The sequence below is a fragment of the Temnothorax nylanderi genome, unplaced genomic scaffold (genome assembly GCF_030848795.1).
Source record: "Temnothorax nylanderi isolate EJ_2023f unplaced genomic scaffold, tnyl_v1.0 TNYL_tig0630_pilon, whole genome shotgun sequence".
NCBI lineage: Eukaryota > Metazoa > Arthropoda > Insecta > Hymenoptera > Formicidae > Temnothorax > Temnothorax nylanderi.
In genome coordinates this window covers 53,835-75,000 of record NW_027249692.1, presented here as the reverse complement: position 1 = coordinate 75,000, position 21,166 = coordinate 53,835, and the positions used below count along the sequence as shown (strand labels likewise).

The following is a 21,166-nucleotide window of genomic DNA, read 5'->3' as shown; positions in this document are numbered from 1 at the left end:
TATATATCTTCATAGAATGCTTTTAATATTAAAAAAGGATTACGCGATCGATATTAAACATATAGAGGAAAGTGCCCTATTATGAGATAGGATCCTAATATGAGATGGCGAGGTTTTTTCATGGTGGGATCAACAGATAGAGCCTATATAGGGCCTTTTAGCTTAACATATCTCATATTAGGATCCTGTCTCATAATAGGGCACTTTCCTCTATTATCTATGTCCATGTGTAAAGTATTGCACTAAAAACACTGATAATTTAGGATGACAATGATTTATTTGGGTCTCTTGAAATCGTCACTTCCCTCGCTAGTTTACTTATTAATGATATGTTATTAGAAGAGTATAAATGCAGATCTATGAGACACGAATAATGCGTTTATCTTATTTAATACTATGAGATTATAAATCGTTCACTGGAAGTGCGAGCATAATTATCACCAAACACGTAATTAAATACAAATATAAAATGTATTAATCCGTTTATTGTACTATAAGTTAAAATTGTCGCTCTCAATTAGGAAAAAAGTTATTAAGTACTAAAATTGATAGTTGCGTGGTTAGAATATCTGTCATACCAACATGATGTAGACGCACATGATCATGCGTAATGACGTAAAAGTGCATAAAATTACAATAATAATACAGTATAACGGCAACCTGTCCTATAATAGACTGACGCCTTAATTTAATTATGTTATTATTTGACTTTGTATTTATTATACTTTGTATTTATATAGACTTTTCAATTTACCAATTATTGTCTGCTTTAAAAAAAGCATAAACTCTATTTTTATTATCTTTTTTATCTATATGGTTAAAAAAGATAATAGATATAGAGTTTATGCTCTTTTTAAAGCAGAAAATAATATAACCATATGGTTAAAAAAGATAATAGAAATTTAAGTTAATGCAGAAAATAATTGGTATATTGAAAAGTCTATATAAATACAAAGTCAAATAATAGCACACAATTGAAGTAAGGCGCCAGACTATTATGAGAGGTTGCTGTTGTACTGGACTATACTATAATTCCATGCACGTCACTACGCATGATCATGTGCGTCTACATCATGTCGGTATAACAGACATCCTAACCACGCAACAGTCAATTTTAGTATTTAATAAAGTTTTTCCTAAAATTTAGAGCGACAGTTTTAACTTACAGTGTTTTACGCACCAAAATACAAAAATTGTGAAGTTTCAGCCAAATCGGTAAGGAAGTCTCTCTTCTTCATAATTACCTTAAAAAATAATTATGTTAATGTTATATATAGTAATATTCCCAAATGATAATTTAATTATAATTATATTGCATAATCTTACCTTGTTAAAAATTTCATTACCAAAGAGTTTGCCATACTCCAAAGTAAAGTCTCAGTGTAACAGAATTCAAAAAGTTAGTATCTAAATAAAGAGAATCGTGTATGCGCTCAATCACTAGAAAATCCATTATCCGCCAGTCTTCAAATATCTGCAGAAAAAAACCTCTGATGACTGACAATAAATATAAAAATTCGAGGTAAAGTTTGCATTAAAAATATAAACTGGTTTGCACTTCCAAAAACTTTGCTATTATAATTTTTATTATGATATATTTCGATTAAATATTAATTAATCCTTTTAGAGTCTATATTTTTTGTGTGTGTGAGAAGAACATATTTAATTTAATTATTTTTTAAAATGTTAGAAATTGCTGAATACGAATATAAAATTTACCAAAATTTATTTTGTTGTTATTATTGCTTTCGTAAATAATTAATATTCCCAGACACCAAGATATAAAATCAACGTCTATCATAATATAATGGACTCTAATCAATTAATATTTTAACTTGCCTACAATACGAATTGCGCTACAAATCACTTTCTCGTTCTCTTTAACTTTTACAAGACAGCATATATATGTACGTATGTGTGCAATTTTGGATATACCTTCCTTCTTAAACATCTTCTCGGCGTCAGCTCCCTGCGATAAAATGTATATATTGTTGATGATCACTATCACTATTTGACATCTGGCACGACTGTCACTATTTATCTCTAGGTTATAACTAATACCTTTGACTATATAATCATAGACTGCCAGCACGGTCTTACACACAGGTCTGGAAACTCTAGTGGTGGGGATGGTCGTCTTAGCGACGAAGAAAATAACTCGCTTTGTGACCGCAAGAGTCGCTGCCATCGGTCAGTGTACTAACTGTACTATGTGGTGGGACAAGGACGGAAATAGTAATTAGTAAATTCAAAATCGTGAGTGTCAGATAGGCAATAATTGAAGTTCCAAATGAGGAAAGGAATAAAAAATAACTTTGTATTAAGAATAAAACGTTGGAAATCTTTTTATTCGTTTCTTTATAAGGACAAATCACTGACCGAGCGGTACTGAGGGAATAAAAATTCTGCGTGAAGCATATACAATATACATATAATACTGTGACTTCCTAGTTTTTAGATTGCTAAATGAACAATATAGACAACAGGATTTTTGTTTTACAATAGCTAGTTATTTTGACCAAGCTCTTTTTCTTCCTTTATTTTGGATCTAATTATAATAAAACAATAAAAAATAATTTACTTTGTAAGATATAATGTTATTCTATGGAAAAGAAATATCTCTCTTCGAATACAAACGCCCAGTGAAAACAGCCCAGTCAAAATGACGTCAAAACTGTCGTTTGTCGTCATTGCGTCAAAGGAATAGATCAATATGACGAAAAATTGACACCATGTAGATTGACGTTGTGCTTAATGAAACATTATAGGGAAAAGTGGAAATGAATTTTTAGATAATATAATTGAGTGTTATGCTGGAAAAACTCGATTAATCACGTTGTAACGATACACCCCTTTACCAAGCATCGTTCCCGGCCACCCCCCGCCAGATGCCGCCCGACTGATCCTCTGTCGGGCGAGGACAGGGCGCGGTGCGCCCACCTTTTTTAAACGCTACGAAACGCACCGTGTGCGCGGGTAAAACGCCGCACCGGTGCCTTCCCGCACGGCGCCGACAAGCGCCGGAAGGAGCCGATCCGCGCCGAAGGCGAGCGCGCGTAAGCGTACCCCCACGCGGCTCGCCTGACGATCGGCCTCCCTCCTACCGAACCCGGCGCGCCAGGATGTATATAAACCGGCGCTCCGCACGAAGACGACACTTCGTCTACCTACGAGCATTCCGCTAAACCGACGAAGCCTACCTCACCTACGACTCCTAGGGCGACACACAAACGGGCTTCAAAGCTCTGCGCCTCGACCGAGTACTCTCAGGTGTCCCCGACGTCCCGCCAACGAACTCCCAACGGCCACGGTCCCGCGGGGTCGAGCACGCTCGGCCTCGTGGCGAGTACTCTCACCACCGCAGCCCCGGGCTCCGAATCCTAGATCCATGCCTTCGAGGCACCGCGTATTCCCGCCGGTGGAACACCCGACACGGTAAATGCACCGCGCTGTCGTTTCTCCGTAGATACCGCGATCCGGGAGTCTGTAATACCGCGCCGAGTGCACATGCACTATCGTTGTAAATACCGCGACCCGTTATCCTGTCATACCGCGCCGAGTGCACCTGCACTACCGATCATTGTACATACTGCGTTTCTGTATTCGTAAACCCGCGTTCCCGTAATCCGTAATCTCGCGCCGAGTGCACATGCACTACCGATCTTTGAAATACCGCATTGTATATATATCTAGTATCTAGTAATGCCGCGCCGAGTGCCCATGCACTACCGTTCCCGGTAACTACCCCATTGTATATATCACCTAACGAATAAACGTTATAGTGTGCATTACAAGCTGATTATTGTCTCTGGGCCTTCTATCGAACTCCTGATCCGGCGAGCTAGTCCGCGTTCGATTAACAAAGTTAGGCCGTTACAACGTTGACATCAAAATGACATCAAAATGACTACATTATTCATACAGCAAAATATATCTGAGACATAGCCAGATATCTTTATGCTTACAATTTTAAGTCAAATCGGAGATATCTTATTTTCAGATATTCACAGAATGTCTCACATTATATCTTTGAAAAAGATATCTCTGCAACATTTGCATACGAATATATGGCCGATTCACAGTTAGCTCTTATATTTTATAAAAATCAACTCAATTAAGTTTATTCGTAGCCAATAAAACAATTCGAAAGGACTTGGATGTCGTACCGATTCGTCCCGGCGAAAGCCACACGCCGCAAGGGAACTTAGAAAACATGCTCGGGCGGCGCCGGAAGTAACGACTGCGGCGCGAAAGCAACACGCCGCGAGAGGACTTAGAAAACTTTTGCTCGGGCTGCGCCGGAGGTAACGACCGCGACGCGAAAGCAACACGCCGCGAGGGGACTTAGAAAACTTTTGCTCGGGCTGCGCCGTAGGTAACGACCGCGGCGCAAAAGTAACACGCCGCGAGAGGACTTAGAAAACTTTTGCTCGGGCTGCGCCGGAGGTAATGACCGCGGCGCGAAAGCAACATGTCGTGAAGGGACTTAGAAAATTTTCGCTCAAGCGAGCGCTAGTAACATGCGCATACATGCGCCAGTACCTTCTCGTAAGCAAAAATCATTACGCACTAGGATAAAAGGCGAGCTTGTGAGATACTTGGCTCTAATATTTTTTGTGATACCTCCGAGATATCATACAGTGCAGAGATGGCAAAACGCACTAGTACATTTTGTTCTTTCTGAGACAGAAACTGGATCAGAATTATATTTTGCTATGTAGGTAATAATGAGACAATTTGATCTACTCAGTTATTTTCTTAAAAGGGATCTCCAGCGTTGTTTTATAGTATGTATTACGATTTACATATATTTCGAATGTTTGGAGCTTCCGTGATCGCGTTTATAGTGGTATTATTGAAGACCACATACTGCATGAAGGTCTTCAATAATATCAAAAACTTCTCATATTTTTTCAGAAATTTTACAAGAATTGGGACTTACAAAAAATTCTAAAAATATATATATAATTTCTCAGATACAATTTCTTCAGAAATAATTGGATAAAGATTTTTGGAATATTTCAGTATCCATATGTATGAAAAATTCGGGGTTACCGATCGAGTAAGTAAGGAGAAACACGCATATCATTCGCATAAATCTATTAGAAATATTCTGCCGTGATATCGCCTTAGGGCGATTCTGTTTTTCAGACAGTTGCATGCGCAAATTGCAATAAGGCAGAGAGAAAAGAAGGTAAGCAGTGCAGAGGACGCAGACCGGAGATTTTCGAATCTGTGTAGCGGCGATAATTTTGAGGTTAGGAGAGGCTCGTAGAATCTAGAAGTGGCATAGGAAGTAAACAAGAAGTCTAGGATCACCGTAAAGGCAGGAAAGGGAGCTGATGGAGGAGAAGAAGGAGGAGGGTAAAGAGAGTAAAAATAGTGAGGAGAAGTACGAGAAAGAGAATACAGAAACGATTAAAGGAGGTAGGAGCACAGAGAGTAAACACGCGAGGACAGCGGAACTGTCAAGAACAAGAGATAGAACAGGAAGCCAAGGGTCGATTACAGACTACATAAAGAAAAGGAGAAGAGAGCAGGAGAGAGAAGCAACAGAAAAGGCCGAGAAAGAAATCCTAGAAAGATTTAATAAGGAGAAAAGATTAAGCAGATCACCGCCAAGCAAAATAAAAAAAGAGGAAAGGAAGGAGGAAAGCATGGAGGCGGAAAAAATGCTGAAGGAGATACTGGCAAAATTGGAGAAACAAGAGAGAGAAAGAAAGAAAGATAAAGAGGAACTAATGAAAGAGATACAAGATCTGAGAGAAGAATACAGAAAAAGTGAAATGATATGGGAAAAGCAGAAAACTGGTATAGAAAACAGAGTAAAACAACTGGAGGAGAGAATGGAGGAGGCGGAAAGGAAGAGAGGAGGAGAGAGGGAGAGCAATGAGCTGATGAAGAAAATGAAAGAGATAGAGAGAAAAAATGAATTAGACGAAAGGAAAAGAAGAAGAAATAATATAATAATAAAAGGAGCGAAAATAGAAGAAGGAAGTGAGAGAAGAGAGAAGATTGAAAAGTTGCTGAAAGAAATTGCCAAAAAAAAAGGTAGAAGTGGACGAGGTACAAGTAATTGGCAGCCGAGAGAACAAAATGACGCTAGTAAGGCTGAATAGATGGGAGGACAAGAGAGAGGTAATAATAAAGAGAAAGGAAATGGGGAAGGAAAAAAAGATATTCATAGATGATAACATGACAGTAACGGAGAGGAAAATCCAAAAACAATTATGGAGTATAGTGAAGGAGGAGAGAGAAAAGAGAAAAAGAGCAACTTTAGGATATCAAAAAATATGGATAGACGGTCACGAAAAGAAATGGAATAAAAGCGAAGAAAAGCTGGAAGACGGAAAAAGGTTTCGGAGAGAGCAAGGAGGAGCAGAGACAGGAGAAAAATGAGAAAAAGAATGTACGGAGGAGAAGAGGAAGAAGGAAGAGGAGAAGAATAGAAGGAGGGAAGAAACGGATAGGAGAAGGGCAAGCGGGAATGACAGTAGGCTTCTGGAACATAGCAGGGCTATAAGGGAAAAATGAAGAGTTTTGGAAGTGTTGCATATATGTTTTATGTATTTAATCTATGACTATGTTACGTTATTGGTATGAGAATGCGCTCTATGTTAATTTTTAGTTCTTGCTCTCTGAGTGTGTGGCGCTTCCCGCCCTTCTTTCACTTCCGTTTTCGTTATACCGTTGCAACGAGTTCTTGTACTGAGAAATCAGTACAAAATTACCTTTTTCAAAAAAGGTAAAAAAAGGCGCCAAGTACACACGTGGTTGTTACCTCGAAAAAAACCAAGTGGTAGTATCATTAATTTTAAATTAAAAAAAAAATAAAATCTATTCTAACCTAGGTGGTAGTAGCTTTAATTTTTCTTAACAAAATTATTATATTACAAAATTGTTACTTTATTCAATCCAAGTGATATCTACCTAAAAAAACTTAAATAACAAGTGGTATCTATTTAAAAAAAATATGTGAAATCTTTTAATACTGCGCCAATTACAAAGGGAGAATATATATAGGTATATATATACATATACACCTTAACAAAATTATTATTATATCACAAAATTGCGTTACCAAACTCAACCTAAGTGATATGTTATTTCAAAAAAATATATGAAATCTTTAAATTACGCCAACTACAAAGAGAATATATATATTGCTTTGAAAAATAATTGTAGTGCAACTACTCTTAAAAAATAAAACAAAATTGTGTTACCTAACTTAACCCAAGTGGTATGTATCTTTGTATTCCTAATAAGGGTCTTTCTATCAACCCAAGTGGTAGTAGTTTTAATTTTTCTTGATAAAATTATAATATTACAAAGAATCATTTTAATCACAAAAAATTAAAGAGGTAACATTATAAAATAAAAATATTTAATTAAAATGAAATAAATAAATTTTTCTTGTAAAAAACTTGGCGCTACTTTTTTAAGGTGTATCCAGACAAACTTGCATAGGTGCATAAGCATATGCATAAAGAGATGGATTGGTCTATTTCCTTTTGCACATATATATAAACCAATCAATTTCTTACGCTTATGTTTATGCGCTATGCAAATTTGTCTGGATTGACTTTAAAAAAGCAGCGCCAAGTTTTTTACAAGAAAAATTTATTTATTTTATTTTAATTAAATATTTTTATTTTATAATGTTACCTCTTTAATTTTTTGTGATTAAAATGATTCTTTGTAATATTATAATTTTATCAAGAAGAATTAAAACTACTACCACTTGGGTTGATAGAAAGACCCTTATTAATAATACAAAGATACATACCACTTGGGTTAAGTTAGGTAACACAATTTTGTTTTATTTTTTAAGAGTAGTTGCACTACAATTATTTTTCAAAGCAATATATATATTCTCTTTGTAGTTGGCGTAATTTAAAGATTTCATATATTTTTTTGAAATAACATATCACTTAGGTTGAGTTTGGTAACGCAATTTTGTGATATAATAATAATTTTGTTAAGGTGTATACGTATATATATACCTATATATATTCTCTCTTTGTAATTGGCGCAGTATTAAAAGATTTCACATATTTTTTTTAAATAGATACCACTTGTTATTTAAGTTTTTTTAGGTAGATATCACTTAGATTGAATAAAGTAACAATTTTGTAATATAATAATTTTGTTAAGAAAAATTAAAGCTACTACCACCTAGGTTAGAATAGATTTTATTTTTTTTTTAATTTAAAATTAATGATACTACCACTTGGTTTTTTTCGAGGTAACAACCACGCGTGTACTTGGCGCCTTTTTTTTACCTTTTTTGAAAAAGGTAATTTTGTACTGATATCATGCATTTTGTAGTGTTACGCATCCTCTTCTAACTAGTCTTATAAAGAGTATATCTTACAAACAGTATGTACAGATTATAAAGCTAAAGGTGTTACAGACTATTATTTCTAAGAAAATAGATTTTTTTAAATAACATGTAGACATGATACAAATAAAACAAATTTATTCTTTAAGTTTTTTTGTACTTTTAAGTACTCTGCATTTAAAAATAATTTACATTATTTTCATCCATTTGTATTATGTCTATTTGTTATTTTAAAAAATTTGGCAATTATACCGTTCAATAAAGCAAAGTTTCAGCTTTAAGAATCTGTTTTTTGAATTGCAATACGATGATTTTTAAGGAAGTTATGAGCAATCAAAGTCAAAATGCTCATTTCTTATTCAATCCACGATAAAAACTTTCAAAAGTAGAGATTTCAAGCTTTAAAATCCTTTTTTTAAATTTAAATTTTGTTCATTTTTAACAAAGTTACAGCTGCTTGAATTTTGCCTATTTTTAAAGATAAATTTAGTGTTCTTTTAAAATACCTGACACATTGAAGATAATGAAAGTGCTTCTAGCATGCTCGGATTTTAGATTTCGAATATGCAACAAAATCAATATGTAAGTATTTCTTCAGAAAAATGCATCAACATTGGTTAGCGCTTAAACGTTAAATTTTATTTTCCTGCGTTAAAAACTAAAGCTACGATTTATTTAAACATTATTGGTGCAATAACTAGGTAAAACATCAATTTAAACATACATGTGTAGTTTAGACAGGATATAAATCCAGGTCAGAATTACAAATTTCTTGAATGTACCAGCATTTAATTATACAGTAAATAATATATTTATTTACAGTTACAATAGATTATACATATTAAATAAAACTTGATTTGGTAAGTATGAAGTAAATAACAACAATATAATAGTTTTATTAAATGTTTATTTAGCAATTATGTTTTCATGTATGTATAAGAAACGTAGCATATTCACATATTCACTTTGTATGTGTGTGTTCATATGTGTATGGTCAGAGGTACGAATATATAATACTGACGGGTTATGTTACTGCTTAAAAATACGGCTTAAAAATAATTATGTTACTGTCTCGGTCTTCTGCCTCGTCTACCCCAATGGTAGTTAGCTGACGACATCTTTCTTCTTGTCGTCGTATCTCCGCGGCTCTGCCTCTTGGTCTTCGAACTGTAAATATGCTCATGTACCATAGCGTTTGGTCCAAAGCGTTTGGTCTGCACTATGCGATCGTGTTCTTCTCTATTTTAAAAAAGGTAATTTTGTACGGATATCACGCCTTTTTGTAGTATTACGCATTTTATAAACAGTATGTACAAGGTGTTATTTCGAGGTATAATACTACCACTTTGTTTTTTTTTTCGAGTATTATTGACAATGCGATCAAGTGCGATTTTTTGCGCATTTTTATTACAGACGTTCTTCATTACATTAATATAACAAAGTCTATACTTTCAAGGTACATGATGATCGTTTTAGAATGGTGTCTACCTGTGAGATCTTTAAGGATTATGCGCAGTGTTCAAGCTCCCGCACGGAGCACATTAAGCTAAATTAGTCTTCGTTATTTTATTTTTATCTTGCAAATTGTCTTTATTTGTTCTCTCTCTCGCGAGCTTACCGATTATTAATATCGAGTCGCCGCAAGCGCTTGGACACTTCGATAAGATTAAAGCGATCACAGACAGAGGCATTCCGGTAAACAAAACGCCGAGAACACCCCAATAGATACAGAGGCTAATACTTTTTTTCTTTTTTTTTTTTAAGGATTTCTAATGATATCCGTACCGCACGTAGGGCGTTCCCGTCGTTGCGAAACCGTTTCACGACTCGGAGGCTGCAAATGTAGCGAGTCGAGTTTGTAACGCAAGCTCCGTGTCCCAATTCGTTCTAGATGCGCTCCTCTCTACCTAATGTAATACATTACTCGCGTAAAGTATCGCGCAATTGTAATTTTACGTTATAATAAATGTAGTACAAATAGAGAATATACCGCGCGCGCGTGATGTAAAATTGTAAGAGTAGACCTAAAAGGTAGTAAAATCGTAAAACGTAAATATCGTAGAAAAATTTCGCGAAAAAGCAAAGGCTCGTTCCAAAACAATAGCGGAAGGCTTATGAAATAGAATAAAAAGAAAAAATGATAAAAAATTTCCTCATACACATTCTCCGTTAAGCTCTGATATTTGTATGATTCTTCGTCCTTATGTTAGTTTGTCTATCGATTATCTGTCAGTAAGAAAGCATTTATACTTCTAGTAGACCGTCGTGTTATAGTTCTGAAGGCACTGTTCAAAAGTTTATTACATTTCTTGGAATAACGGGTCTTCGCAAAACACCTCTTCGAATGGTGCGACAAGGAGAGTCGTTATAAACATCGACATGACCATTGCACACGCCTCTTTCGGTCTATATCACAAAATTCAAAATAGAGTAGTCTCAACTTGACAGCCTGTGCCACAATGCCAATGCCGTATTTGTCGGGTCTGTGATCGGTTAGGAATTATCGTGAGCTAGCAAAAATCGATGGTCAAAATTCAGGCTTATGATACGCAATGGCCGGTGCATTTCCATTAATTATGTCATATCAATATCGTATCATTATATTACACAAACGCTTATTAATTTAGAGGCACATTGCTAAGGGTCTCGGTTTTTTTTTCTTTTCAAGTTGCTCCCTACATTAATGAACTTATAACAATTAGCTAATTACGATTATTCAATACGACAGCGATTTGGCATACGATATTGGAAATTGTACAAAGATTCGGAGGATGCAATAGTATTTGAAAATATTGCTTTGTACATATATATATAGAAGAGAGAAGTGTGTGTGTGACGAACGAACGGTGGATATCTTTCTTGAAAAGAACATCAATGTGTGTCAAGGTAGTTTAAAGACAATATTTGAGCTCGGAATTTCTTAAAATTAAGCGTAAAAAAATGTCATGTGCATAAAAATAATAAGACAACTCTCTACAGATGTTATAACGATCCTGCTATCGGATTTCCTTATCTAAGCAGGAAAACTTTGGCTACTGCTACACGCTATTTGTACTTCGGCGAAAAAGAGCCGAATTTACGATTCTTGCTAAGAACACCAATTGCGCATTTAGAAGAAAAAAGAACGGTACGCAGCACACACAGTACCTAACAGTACCAGCAACAGATCATTTATATGTTCAGGAAGACCTTAACAGTACTATATATGCTCACGCTTTAATAAACCTGAATTCTACGCACAACGATTGTAATGTCAGAGAAGCATTCACTGTACTCAGAGAGTGTACCTTTTGCCGGAATGTTTAAACGTGATATTTCTTTTCTTTTCTTTTTATATTCACACACAGCACTGGACTATTTGCGTTATTCGCGCTCATAAATTATTTAAAAGCTCTTAGTCTTTTGAACATTAAAGTCCAGAATGCTGCTCTGAGATATGAATGCTCTACAGAATGTACATAGTAGCAAAAGCGTCTAGACCACAGAATGTTCACATTTGCTCTGATGCAAAATATCGTTTTTTTTCTCGAGCTACAAAAATCAGGCTGATGCAATGACAGATACTATGTAGATATATAAAAGTTAGCTTTACAACATGTAAAACCTGATAAAGTTCTTAAAAAATCTAAAGAACATTCCCTGAATAAGATCAATCACACGACAATTCAGTCCTCTCTAAGTATCGTACTTTGATCGTAGAACGCATCAAATAATTTCTATTAAGGGAATCAAAATTTTCTAAAGTAATATGTATATAATCTCATGAATCTGTGGGTCCGGGTCATGAATCATGGTACCAGCCTGGATCCGGCCAATCAAATCATGTGATTCCGTAGAGTCTAGACACAGACATTTCTCTTCCGCATCCGTACAGATGAGCCACTAAGATAGATCACGAAAAGTACGGAGTGGGCGTTAGAGGTGGGATTACTCTCTCGGAATCAGGCACTGCCTGGAACAGCACGGGTGATCTCTGATCCACTGTCGTGAACTGCATGATACTAGCTATGTTACCACATCGATAACAATAATTTGTGGCTGACCACACTGTGACGAGTTTGTCATTAAACATGTACCTATAACCTGCACGATAAAAATATGCGTCATCAATACATACTTCTGAGATATTTAAAAAAATCTGCGACAGAAATATTTGAGCAAAGACATACCTTCCTGAACTAATTGGTGCGCCCTACAGATGAGTTTAAGATCATTCACTTCCATAAACATGTAAGTCACTTTGCTGCCAAACAGCCAGCCTGCACCACGCGGACTTACTGTCCATGTTTCTACATCTTCTGGATCGGACCAGACTAAATCACAGAAAGCACCTGTAATATGGCAATTAAGCAACGACATTTTATTATTATTGTACAATAACAGTAAATATCCAGTCATGTAACTTTTATTATTATGTAACTTTTGCAATGACATATCACTTTATACAATTAATACCTTTGTGTGGAATCTCTTGATTCCTTTCAATCGTTCTAATTTGATCTAGTGTTCTAATAGCTGGAGACAATCCACCGTGTACACAAAGAACCTGTTCATCAATTAACTAAAACAGAATTTTATTCGAGCGTAATCAAAAGTGAAGTTACAATTTTTAAAAAAATATTTTATACAAATACTCACGGCAGCAACTGTGAGCAAGTCAAATACCCTACAACAGTACTTCCACGCATTAGCATTGCCGTACTTGTTTTGGCATTCATCTAGAACAGAAAATGAAGAGACCAATTACCGTAAAATCCACATAAACGTGCGTGATTTGTCTAGATTCGTGATTACCGCGTAGTAACGTTATCCTGTCGGACCATTTAGCTTTAAGTGTGAGCGGACGAGTAAACGTTTCTAAGCTATAGTAGCCCCGATCGACAAAATCTCCCAGGAATATGTAATTTGTATCTGGCACGGGGCCACCGTTACGAAACAGTTCCTCTAAATCATAGAACTGTAATGAACAATCTGATGTATATTAATATCACGATTGTGTACAAATAACTATACAGCTACAAAACATTAAAATCGAAAAGTTGTGAGGCAATAGATAATGGAAGACTAATATTGTTGCGACGCTAATTCGGAAGATTAAAATCCGCTAAAACTTTACGTCGATCCCGTAGCGGTGAGCAAGGATGCTCCGACTTTGAGGTTAGTACAACATTCATCGCACGATACTGTTATAATTGCAAATCGGAAACGTACCTCGAGTCCAGCTCTTCTGCGATCAACGAAGTCGGGATCGAACGTGTCAGTCGTCACTTTCTGCCAAGCGTAGAGAACCTTCTTTTCCGGCAGCGGTGGTAATACGATGTAGGGATACGAAATCTCCAGATAAGCACGAAGCAATTCAATTTTCAGTATATCGCCGGCACGATTACGGTGTTACTGCCGTTTCGCGTACGCGTGTTGTCGCACCTTACCTCGCGACAGCGTGCGGCTCGTGCAAACGTTAACGCGCGGCCGCAATCGCGCGGCAGAAACGCCTCGTGTGAACAGGCTCCTTGACTCCTTGATCTCAGTATCAGCTCCCTGCCGTCAATATATAAATAAATATAATAGGTTATTAACCTATGTAAACACTCACGTAAACGTAGTATAAACAGTAAAATAAGTAACAGTAATATATAGAATAAGATAATTAATTATAGGATAATTACATAAAACAATTACCTTGAATTAATCGTCGCGTCGCGTAAAGAGTCACGGTCGGTCTCGCTCCGCGCGTACTACCGTGTCTCTCGAGAATAGGTTAACTGATGAACTGACTGATGACAGCGCGCTAAACGCACTGTCTGCACTGCACTGCACTGCGATACTAACGCCGCTAGCCGCCAGTGTCGAAAAAGTGAAAGTGACATTTTCTGATATATATATGTTATATTGATTGAGAGACGACGACGTATCTCCGTATCTTAAAAAAAATTTTTCACATTTCGACTTTGCGTCGCAATATCTCCGCTCGTAGGGCACGTAGCGGAAATATTATAAGAGAAACCCCCCCCCCCCTAATTCGACCCCAAGCTATCGATCAAGCCTACTTAGAACTTGATCCGTTCACTCGTTATCGAGATCTCAACATCTCGAGTACTCGCAACCCGTCGCGTCGCGTAAAAGAGTCACGGTCGGTCTCGCTCCGCGTATACTTGGCGCGAGACACTACCGTGTCTCTTGATATATTACTATCCAAGAAATATCAGTTTCATCCTGTGTCAAAATCCTAACAGGTTATGGGCCCAGAGACGCTAGAATATCTGTGGTCACTGCGAAAGTTGGTTTTTGGACAGAATACAGTTTGAATAAGATTAAGCCGTGGTATATATATAAAGTGAGGTTATCTGACCGCGTGGACTAAAGAAATATGCCTAACGAAACGCCTCAAGCGTCGGCATCGGCTAGAAGCATAATCTTGCCGAGCATCAATAAACTAAAAGGGTCAGAAGACTATAATACCTGGAAATTCGCCATGAAGATGACATTGATGCGGGAGAAGGTTTGGGAATATGTGACTGGGGAGGCTTATTGTGCGGGCGCGACTCCCGATCCGGAAAAGGATGCCGAAGCTCTAACCACAATCTGCCTAAGTGTCGAAACTAACCTCTATCCTTTTGTAATGAATACGCGCAAGGCGAAGGATGCCTGGGATGAACTCGCAAAGGTATTTGAAGACAAAGGTGTTAATCGTAGAATAAGCCTGATTGACTATTTGCTGGACCAGAAACTTGAAAAACATAGTAGCATGCAAAGCTATATTACTGCGATTATGTCAACGGCACAGAAGTTGACAGACATTAACAAAGGTTTGAATGATGATTTAATCGCAGTGGTAATGTTACGTGGTCTCCCAGCAGAATATAAGCCGATGAAAATGGCTTTGAAAAATTCTGGAACAGAAATAACGACAGAAATGGTGCGGAGAAAGCTGCTACAAGAAGATTTAAGAAATAGTTTGCAAGAAGTATCTCCGGGGGAATCTGTTCTTTACACCAAAGGCAAGAAAGCAACCAAGAAGAATCTTAAAGAGAAATTCAAGTGTTATGGATGTGGTGGCAAAGGACACTTCAAGAATGAATGTCCTAAATCAGAGCCGACACATTCAAGCGCCTCTATACCCACTACGCTCAGGCTCAGCGGCATGTCGCTCACGTGGCGCGTCATCTCAGGAGCGTCGCGCGTGCTATAAGCATGATGGAACTGTAATCTCCCCCGAATAATATTAAAAAGTTAGTTATATAGAATATATAATTATAATTAGGACAATAGTTTCCGCGCCACCCATGGGGTACTATTGCTGACGCGTTTTTTTTAAAGTGGTATCCCCAGTAGGCCTACTCCACTGAAAAGATAATATGTATTTTTCTTTTTTTCCTTTGAATGATAAAGTAATCACTGCGCACTGCGCAGAATGCATTTGATTTGCAATTACTGCACCTATCGCAGAATGCATTTCTGTTCCTCTTTATTTTACTCTCATCACTGCGCACTGCGCAGAATGCATTTTATTTGCAACTACTGCGCCAATCGCAGAATGCATTTCTGTTCCTCTTTATTTTACTCTCATCACTGCGCACTGCGCAGAATGCATTTTATTTGCAATTACTGCGCCAATCGCAGAATGCATTTCTGTTCCTCTTTATTTTACTTTCATCACTGCGCACTGCGCAGAATGCATTTTATTTGCAATTACTGCGCCAATCGCAGAATGCATTTCTGTTCCTCTTTATTTTACTCTCATCACTGCGCACTGCGCAGAATGCATTTTATTTGCAATTACTGCGCCAATCGCAGAATGCATTTCTGTTCCTCTTTATTTTACTCTCATTTACTAATTGGTCGATTTTCTAGGCCGTTTACATGATTTTACAATAGATGGGATATCTATAGGAATGTTAGAAGAACTAGCTCGCATTAATGAAGTTAATGATTTATCGCTTAAGGAAGAACGTTTATCGGTTTTTATCATTTTCATTTTCGAAAACGAGCATTCACATAAGTATGTGGATCCGAACATGGAAAAAATTCGAAGACCAAAATTTTTAAGATTAGGGTAATTTGAATTGTTTAAAATCTTAAAAAAGTCCGCTCCTTTTTCTGGACGAGTTTTAAGGGAAAGATCATTTTGCAAATCGCAAAGTTCCTCTTGAAATTCTACATTTTGTTTTTCGATTTCCGCAGTGAGAGGATTTTCGAACAAAACTAAGTCCTTTCTAAGACTTTCGAAGTCAGTAAAACGCTTGTCGAACTGAGTTATTAATGAGTCAATTAACTGAATATGTTTTTTAAAATTACAGCTTGTGCCGTATTCTTCGAAGAGAATCTGGCAAGAGGGATAGAAATGAAGAGCATCTTTTTCTAAATGATTTTTAAATAAAATTAATTTTCTACGAAATGAGTCAATATGACTAACTAATTGACATATTGTTTGGTCGGGCTTTTGCAGCTTTCAATTTAAAGTATTTAAATGATTGGTTACATCGGTGATAAGAGCGAGTTCACAAAGAAACTCCGTATCTTCGGAGAGAGATTTAATGTCATTATCTTTGCCACTAGACATTTCTTGCAAGAAAAGGAAGATCTCTTTTCTTATCGCAAAAAACTTTTCTAAACATTTTGCAGCACTGAGCCATCGGACTTCACAATGTAGGGGTACATCTGTATAAAGTGCATTATGTTCTTCGAGAAAGTGTTGAAATTTTCGATGAGAAAGAAACTTGTGGCCGCCTTTTATTGAATTGATGATTTTTGTAACAGTTTTCATGGCTGCAGACAATTTTATAGCTTTCCCACATAATGCTTCTTGATGAATAATACAGTGAATAAGGGGGAATTTTAAATTGCGCTGCTTTATTTGACCGAAGAAACCAATTTTGTGACCTACCATCGCTTTTGCGCCATCTGTTACTATGGCTGAACATTTCGAAAAATCGGTATTCAATTTTTGAAGAGTTTTTTCCACGGCTTTAAAAATATCTAGACCTGTTGTTGTGTCATGTAATGGAACAAAATCTAAGAGCTCCTCGACATGTGAAAAATCGTTTTGTACAATTCGAGCAAAAATACTCAATTGACTCACATGTCCAATATCGGTGCTTTCATCTAAACATAATGAAAAATAAGCACAACTGGCTAACAAAAATTTTAGTTTTTCTTCTATCGAACAAGCAATATCAGTAATTCTTGCTGCCACTGTCTTTTTACTTAAAGGAATGCTAGCAGCTTCAGCAAGCGTCAATGAATTGCCGAATGATTTTACTGCCTCGATGAGACATTCCTTTATAAAATTACCTTCCATAAACGGTTTAGAATGTTGGGCAATAAGAAGCGAAATAGCATATGATGCAGTAACAGCTTTTACCGAAGAATTAGCATTATTAGAATTATCATTAGAACTGGAACTTTCCTGATAAATCAATTTTAAACCCTCTATTAAATTACATTTTTCTTGACCTTCATATTTTGAATATTCACTTGCATGTTTTTTTTCATAATGTCTCTCAATGACAAATTTTTTCACAACAGCAGGTTTATATTTGCATAAAATACACACCGTGTGATTGCCAATAAGTGCAAAAAAACTATCCTCCCATTTCTTATCAAAATGTTGTTCATACCTTTGCTCACTGGCCATCGTACTGGTTTGACAAAAAAATTACACAATCATTAGCACGCACACTTAAGGAAAAACTATACAAAAAACAAACCTTATAACTTTTCGAAGAAATATAAGAATAACGAAGAATAATAAGAGTTTATATCCACGCACTTTATATCCACGTTTCACGAAGTGATCCGCCAGCGACAATAACGGTTGGAAAACAAGAAGGAATCAAAACAATTGCATATCGAATGCGCGGCATAGATACGCGGTATAGTTAACGTAGGAAATTTAAATCTCTCTTCGTAAATACGGTTTCTTTGTGAACTCGCTCTTATCACAGATGTAACCAATCATTTAAATATTTTTAAAGCTGCAAAAGCCCAACCAAACAATATGTCAATTAATTAGTCATATTGATTCATTTCGTAGAAAATTAATTTTATTTAAAAATCATTTGGAAAAAGGTATTCTCCATTTCTATCTCTCTTGCCAAATTCTCTTCGAAGAATACGGCACAAGCTGTAATTTTAAAAAACATTCACTTAATTGACTCATTGATAAGTCAGTTCGACACGCATTTTACTGACTTCGAAAGTCTTAGAAGGGACTTGATTCTGTTCGAATATCCTCTCAATGCGGGAATCAAAGAACAAAATTTAGACTTTCAAGAGGAACTTTGCGATTTGCAACATGATCTTTCCCTCAAGACTTGTCCAGAAAAAGAGGCGGACTTTTTTAAGATTTTAAATAATTCAAGTTACCCTAATCTTAAAAATTTTGGTCTTCGAATTTTTTTCCATGTTTGGATCCACATTCTTATATGAATGCTCGTTTTCGAAAATGGAAATCATAAAAACCGATAAACGTTCTTCCTTAAACTTAAACGATAAATCATTAACTTTATTAATGCGAGCTAGCTCTTTCGTTCATTAATAAATTTCACATTATTTTTCTTTTTAGTGGAATAGGCCTACTGGGAAAACCACTTGAAAAAAAAGGCGTCAGCAATAGTACCCTATGGGTGGCGCGGAAACTATTGTCCTAATTATAATTATATATTCTATATAACTAACTTTTTAATATTATTCGGGGGAGATTACAGTTCCATCATGCTTATAGCACGCGCGACGCTCCTGAGATGACGCGTCACGTGAGCGATCGGCGGCTCGGCCGCTGAGCCTCGAGCGGTAGTGGGGGTATAGGAGGCGTCGCCTCGGGAATCGGCCCGAAATGTGCAACTAAATCCCGGCTCAAGAATGAATGTCCTAAATTAAAGAAACAGCAAGAAAAATCCAAAGAGAAGTCCAGTGCCAAAGAAAGCGATGAAAAAAAGAATAAAGAGTGGACTCTCTTGACTGCTTTAGGTTCATCGTCAGACTTTAATCCGAATGTTTGGTACATAGACTCTGGTGCGTCATCTCACATGACTTTAAGAAAAGACTGGCTGCATGACATGAAAGAAGTTGGTAGTAAGGACTTAGAGGTTACCTGTGCCAATGATAAGAAACTGTCAAGTGCTGGAAAAGGAAACGCAGTAATAAATGTAAATGCTAGGGATCTTAGAGTAATTTCAGATGTTACTTATGTACCGAAATTAGTTGCAAATTTATTATCTGCTTCTAAAGCTGTGAACAATGGTTTATGTGTATTATTTAGTTCTGCAGGTTGTCAGTTCTTTGTAGAGACGGAATGCAGCGTAAAAGGGGAGGCTGTACTCACTGGATCAGAAGAAGGTGGTATATACAAACTGGACCATGTCAACCAGTACCCAAGAATGCTGCGTTAGTGTCTTCTGCTGAAGAAAACTTGAGAGAGCTATGGCACAGAAGACTTGGACACCTGAGTCAGAAGGGGATGAATCTGCTAAAGAATGGCATGGTGGAAGGTATCTCTTTTGGAAATAAATCGTACGAACCATGTGTATCCTGTATTCAGGGGAAGCAGCATAGATTCCCGTTTACAAATGCTGGTGAAGAAAGAACGTCGCAAAAGCTGGAACTCATTCATACAGATGCCTGCGGCCCTATGTCGGAAGTATCAGTAGGAGGAGCAAGGTATATGCTCATCTTTGTAGATGACTTTACAAGAAAAATTTTTGCCTATTTCTTGGAATCTAAAGAGCAGGTATTTGAAAAGTTCAAATTATTTAAAGCTAAGGTAGAAAATGAAACTGACTTGAAAATTAAGGCAATTCGTTCGGACAATGGAACTGAATATACTAATAAGAAGTTTCAATGTTTTCTACAAGAAAATGGTATTGCTCATTAGTTGACGGTACCATATACCCCTCAACAAAACGGGGTTGCAGAACGAACAAATAGATCAATCTGCGAAATGGCAAGAAGCATGCTCATGGATTCTGGTCTAGGAAAGAAGATGTGGGCTGAAGCGTGTAAAACAGCTGTGTACCTTAAAAATAGAGCACCGCACAGAGCAGTGGCTCAGATGGTACCTGAAGAAAAATGGTCCGGTAAGAAGATAAACCTTGGTCACTTAAAGGTTTTTGGCTGTCCTGCTTATATACATGTTCCCGATCAGATACGTACTAAATGGGATCCCAAGGGCAAAAGGCCATATTTGTTGGATACTGTGAAGAAGGCTATAAGTTTATTGATCCGGAGAAGCCAAGAAGAGTCATCAGAGCAAGAGACGTGATTTTTCTGGAAAATTACAAGAAGAATAAAACTGAAAAAGATCCTGATACTAATAGCATCAAGGAAGAGTCTGATAAGGAAGACATGAAAGAACCAGCTGTAAGAAAAGTAATCGATTCGAACTCCGTGGAAGTGGAAATGAATAATATAATGATGAAGAGGAACATCTACAATTAGTAGAACAGTTGGAAGATGTCCAGGCACCAGACAACATTCAGATAGAAACTAATAATACCAGTGAGGAAGAAACATACAGTACTGGAGAGGAAGAAATTATTCCGGAACCTGAGCCTGAAGGAAGATACCTAAAGCGAAAACGAACAGCTAAGCAGTACCCTGATTATGTGATGTATGCGGCCATAAGCAACGTGGATGATCCATGCAGTGTAAAGGAAGCAATGCAAAAGACAGACAAAGAACAATGGAAAATGGCCATGAAAGAAGAACTGTCGTCGATGCAAGATAATGGGGTCTGGGAATTAGTGGAGCCACCAGTGAATGTAAAAGTAATAGGGTGCAAGTGGGTATTTAAAGTCAAGCGTGCATGTGATGGAAGTGTGCGTTATA

General features: G+C 36.8%; 1 protein-coding gene and 1 long non-coding RNA gene across 2 annotated transcripts; both read right to left on the bottom strand.

Annotated features, from left to right (window-relative positions):
* Nucleotides 1-868: 868 nt before the first annotated feature.
* LOC139784458 (uncharacterized) lies at nucleotides 869-2,039 on the bottom strand. The gene is made up of 3 exons (XR_011721567.1): nucleotides 1,936-2,039; nucleotides 1,327-1,474; nucleotides 869-1,244 (listed from the first exon to the last, which is right to left on the bottom strand). It is a non-coding gene; the product is annotated as an uncharacterized lncRNA (long non-coding RNA).
* Nucleotides 2,040-9,128: 7,089 nt separating this feature from the next.
* On the bottom strand, nucleotides 9,129-13,729 carry LOC139784449 (serine/threonine-protein phosphatase 6 catalytic subunit-like; the record flags this gene model as incomplete). Its single annotated transcript, XM_071723635.1, has 6 exons — nucleotides 9,129-12,424; nucleotides 12,511-12,672; nucleotides 12,797-12,902; nucleotides 12,980-13,059; nucleotides 13,136-13,298; nucleotides 13,553-13,729. Coding segments are annotated over 6 exons (879 nt in total), but the record flags the coding sequence as incomplete, so codon positions are not given.
* Between the last annotated feature and the right edge of the window lie 7,437 nt (nucleotides 13,730-21,166).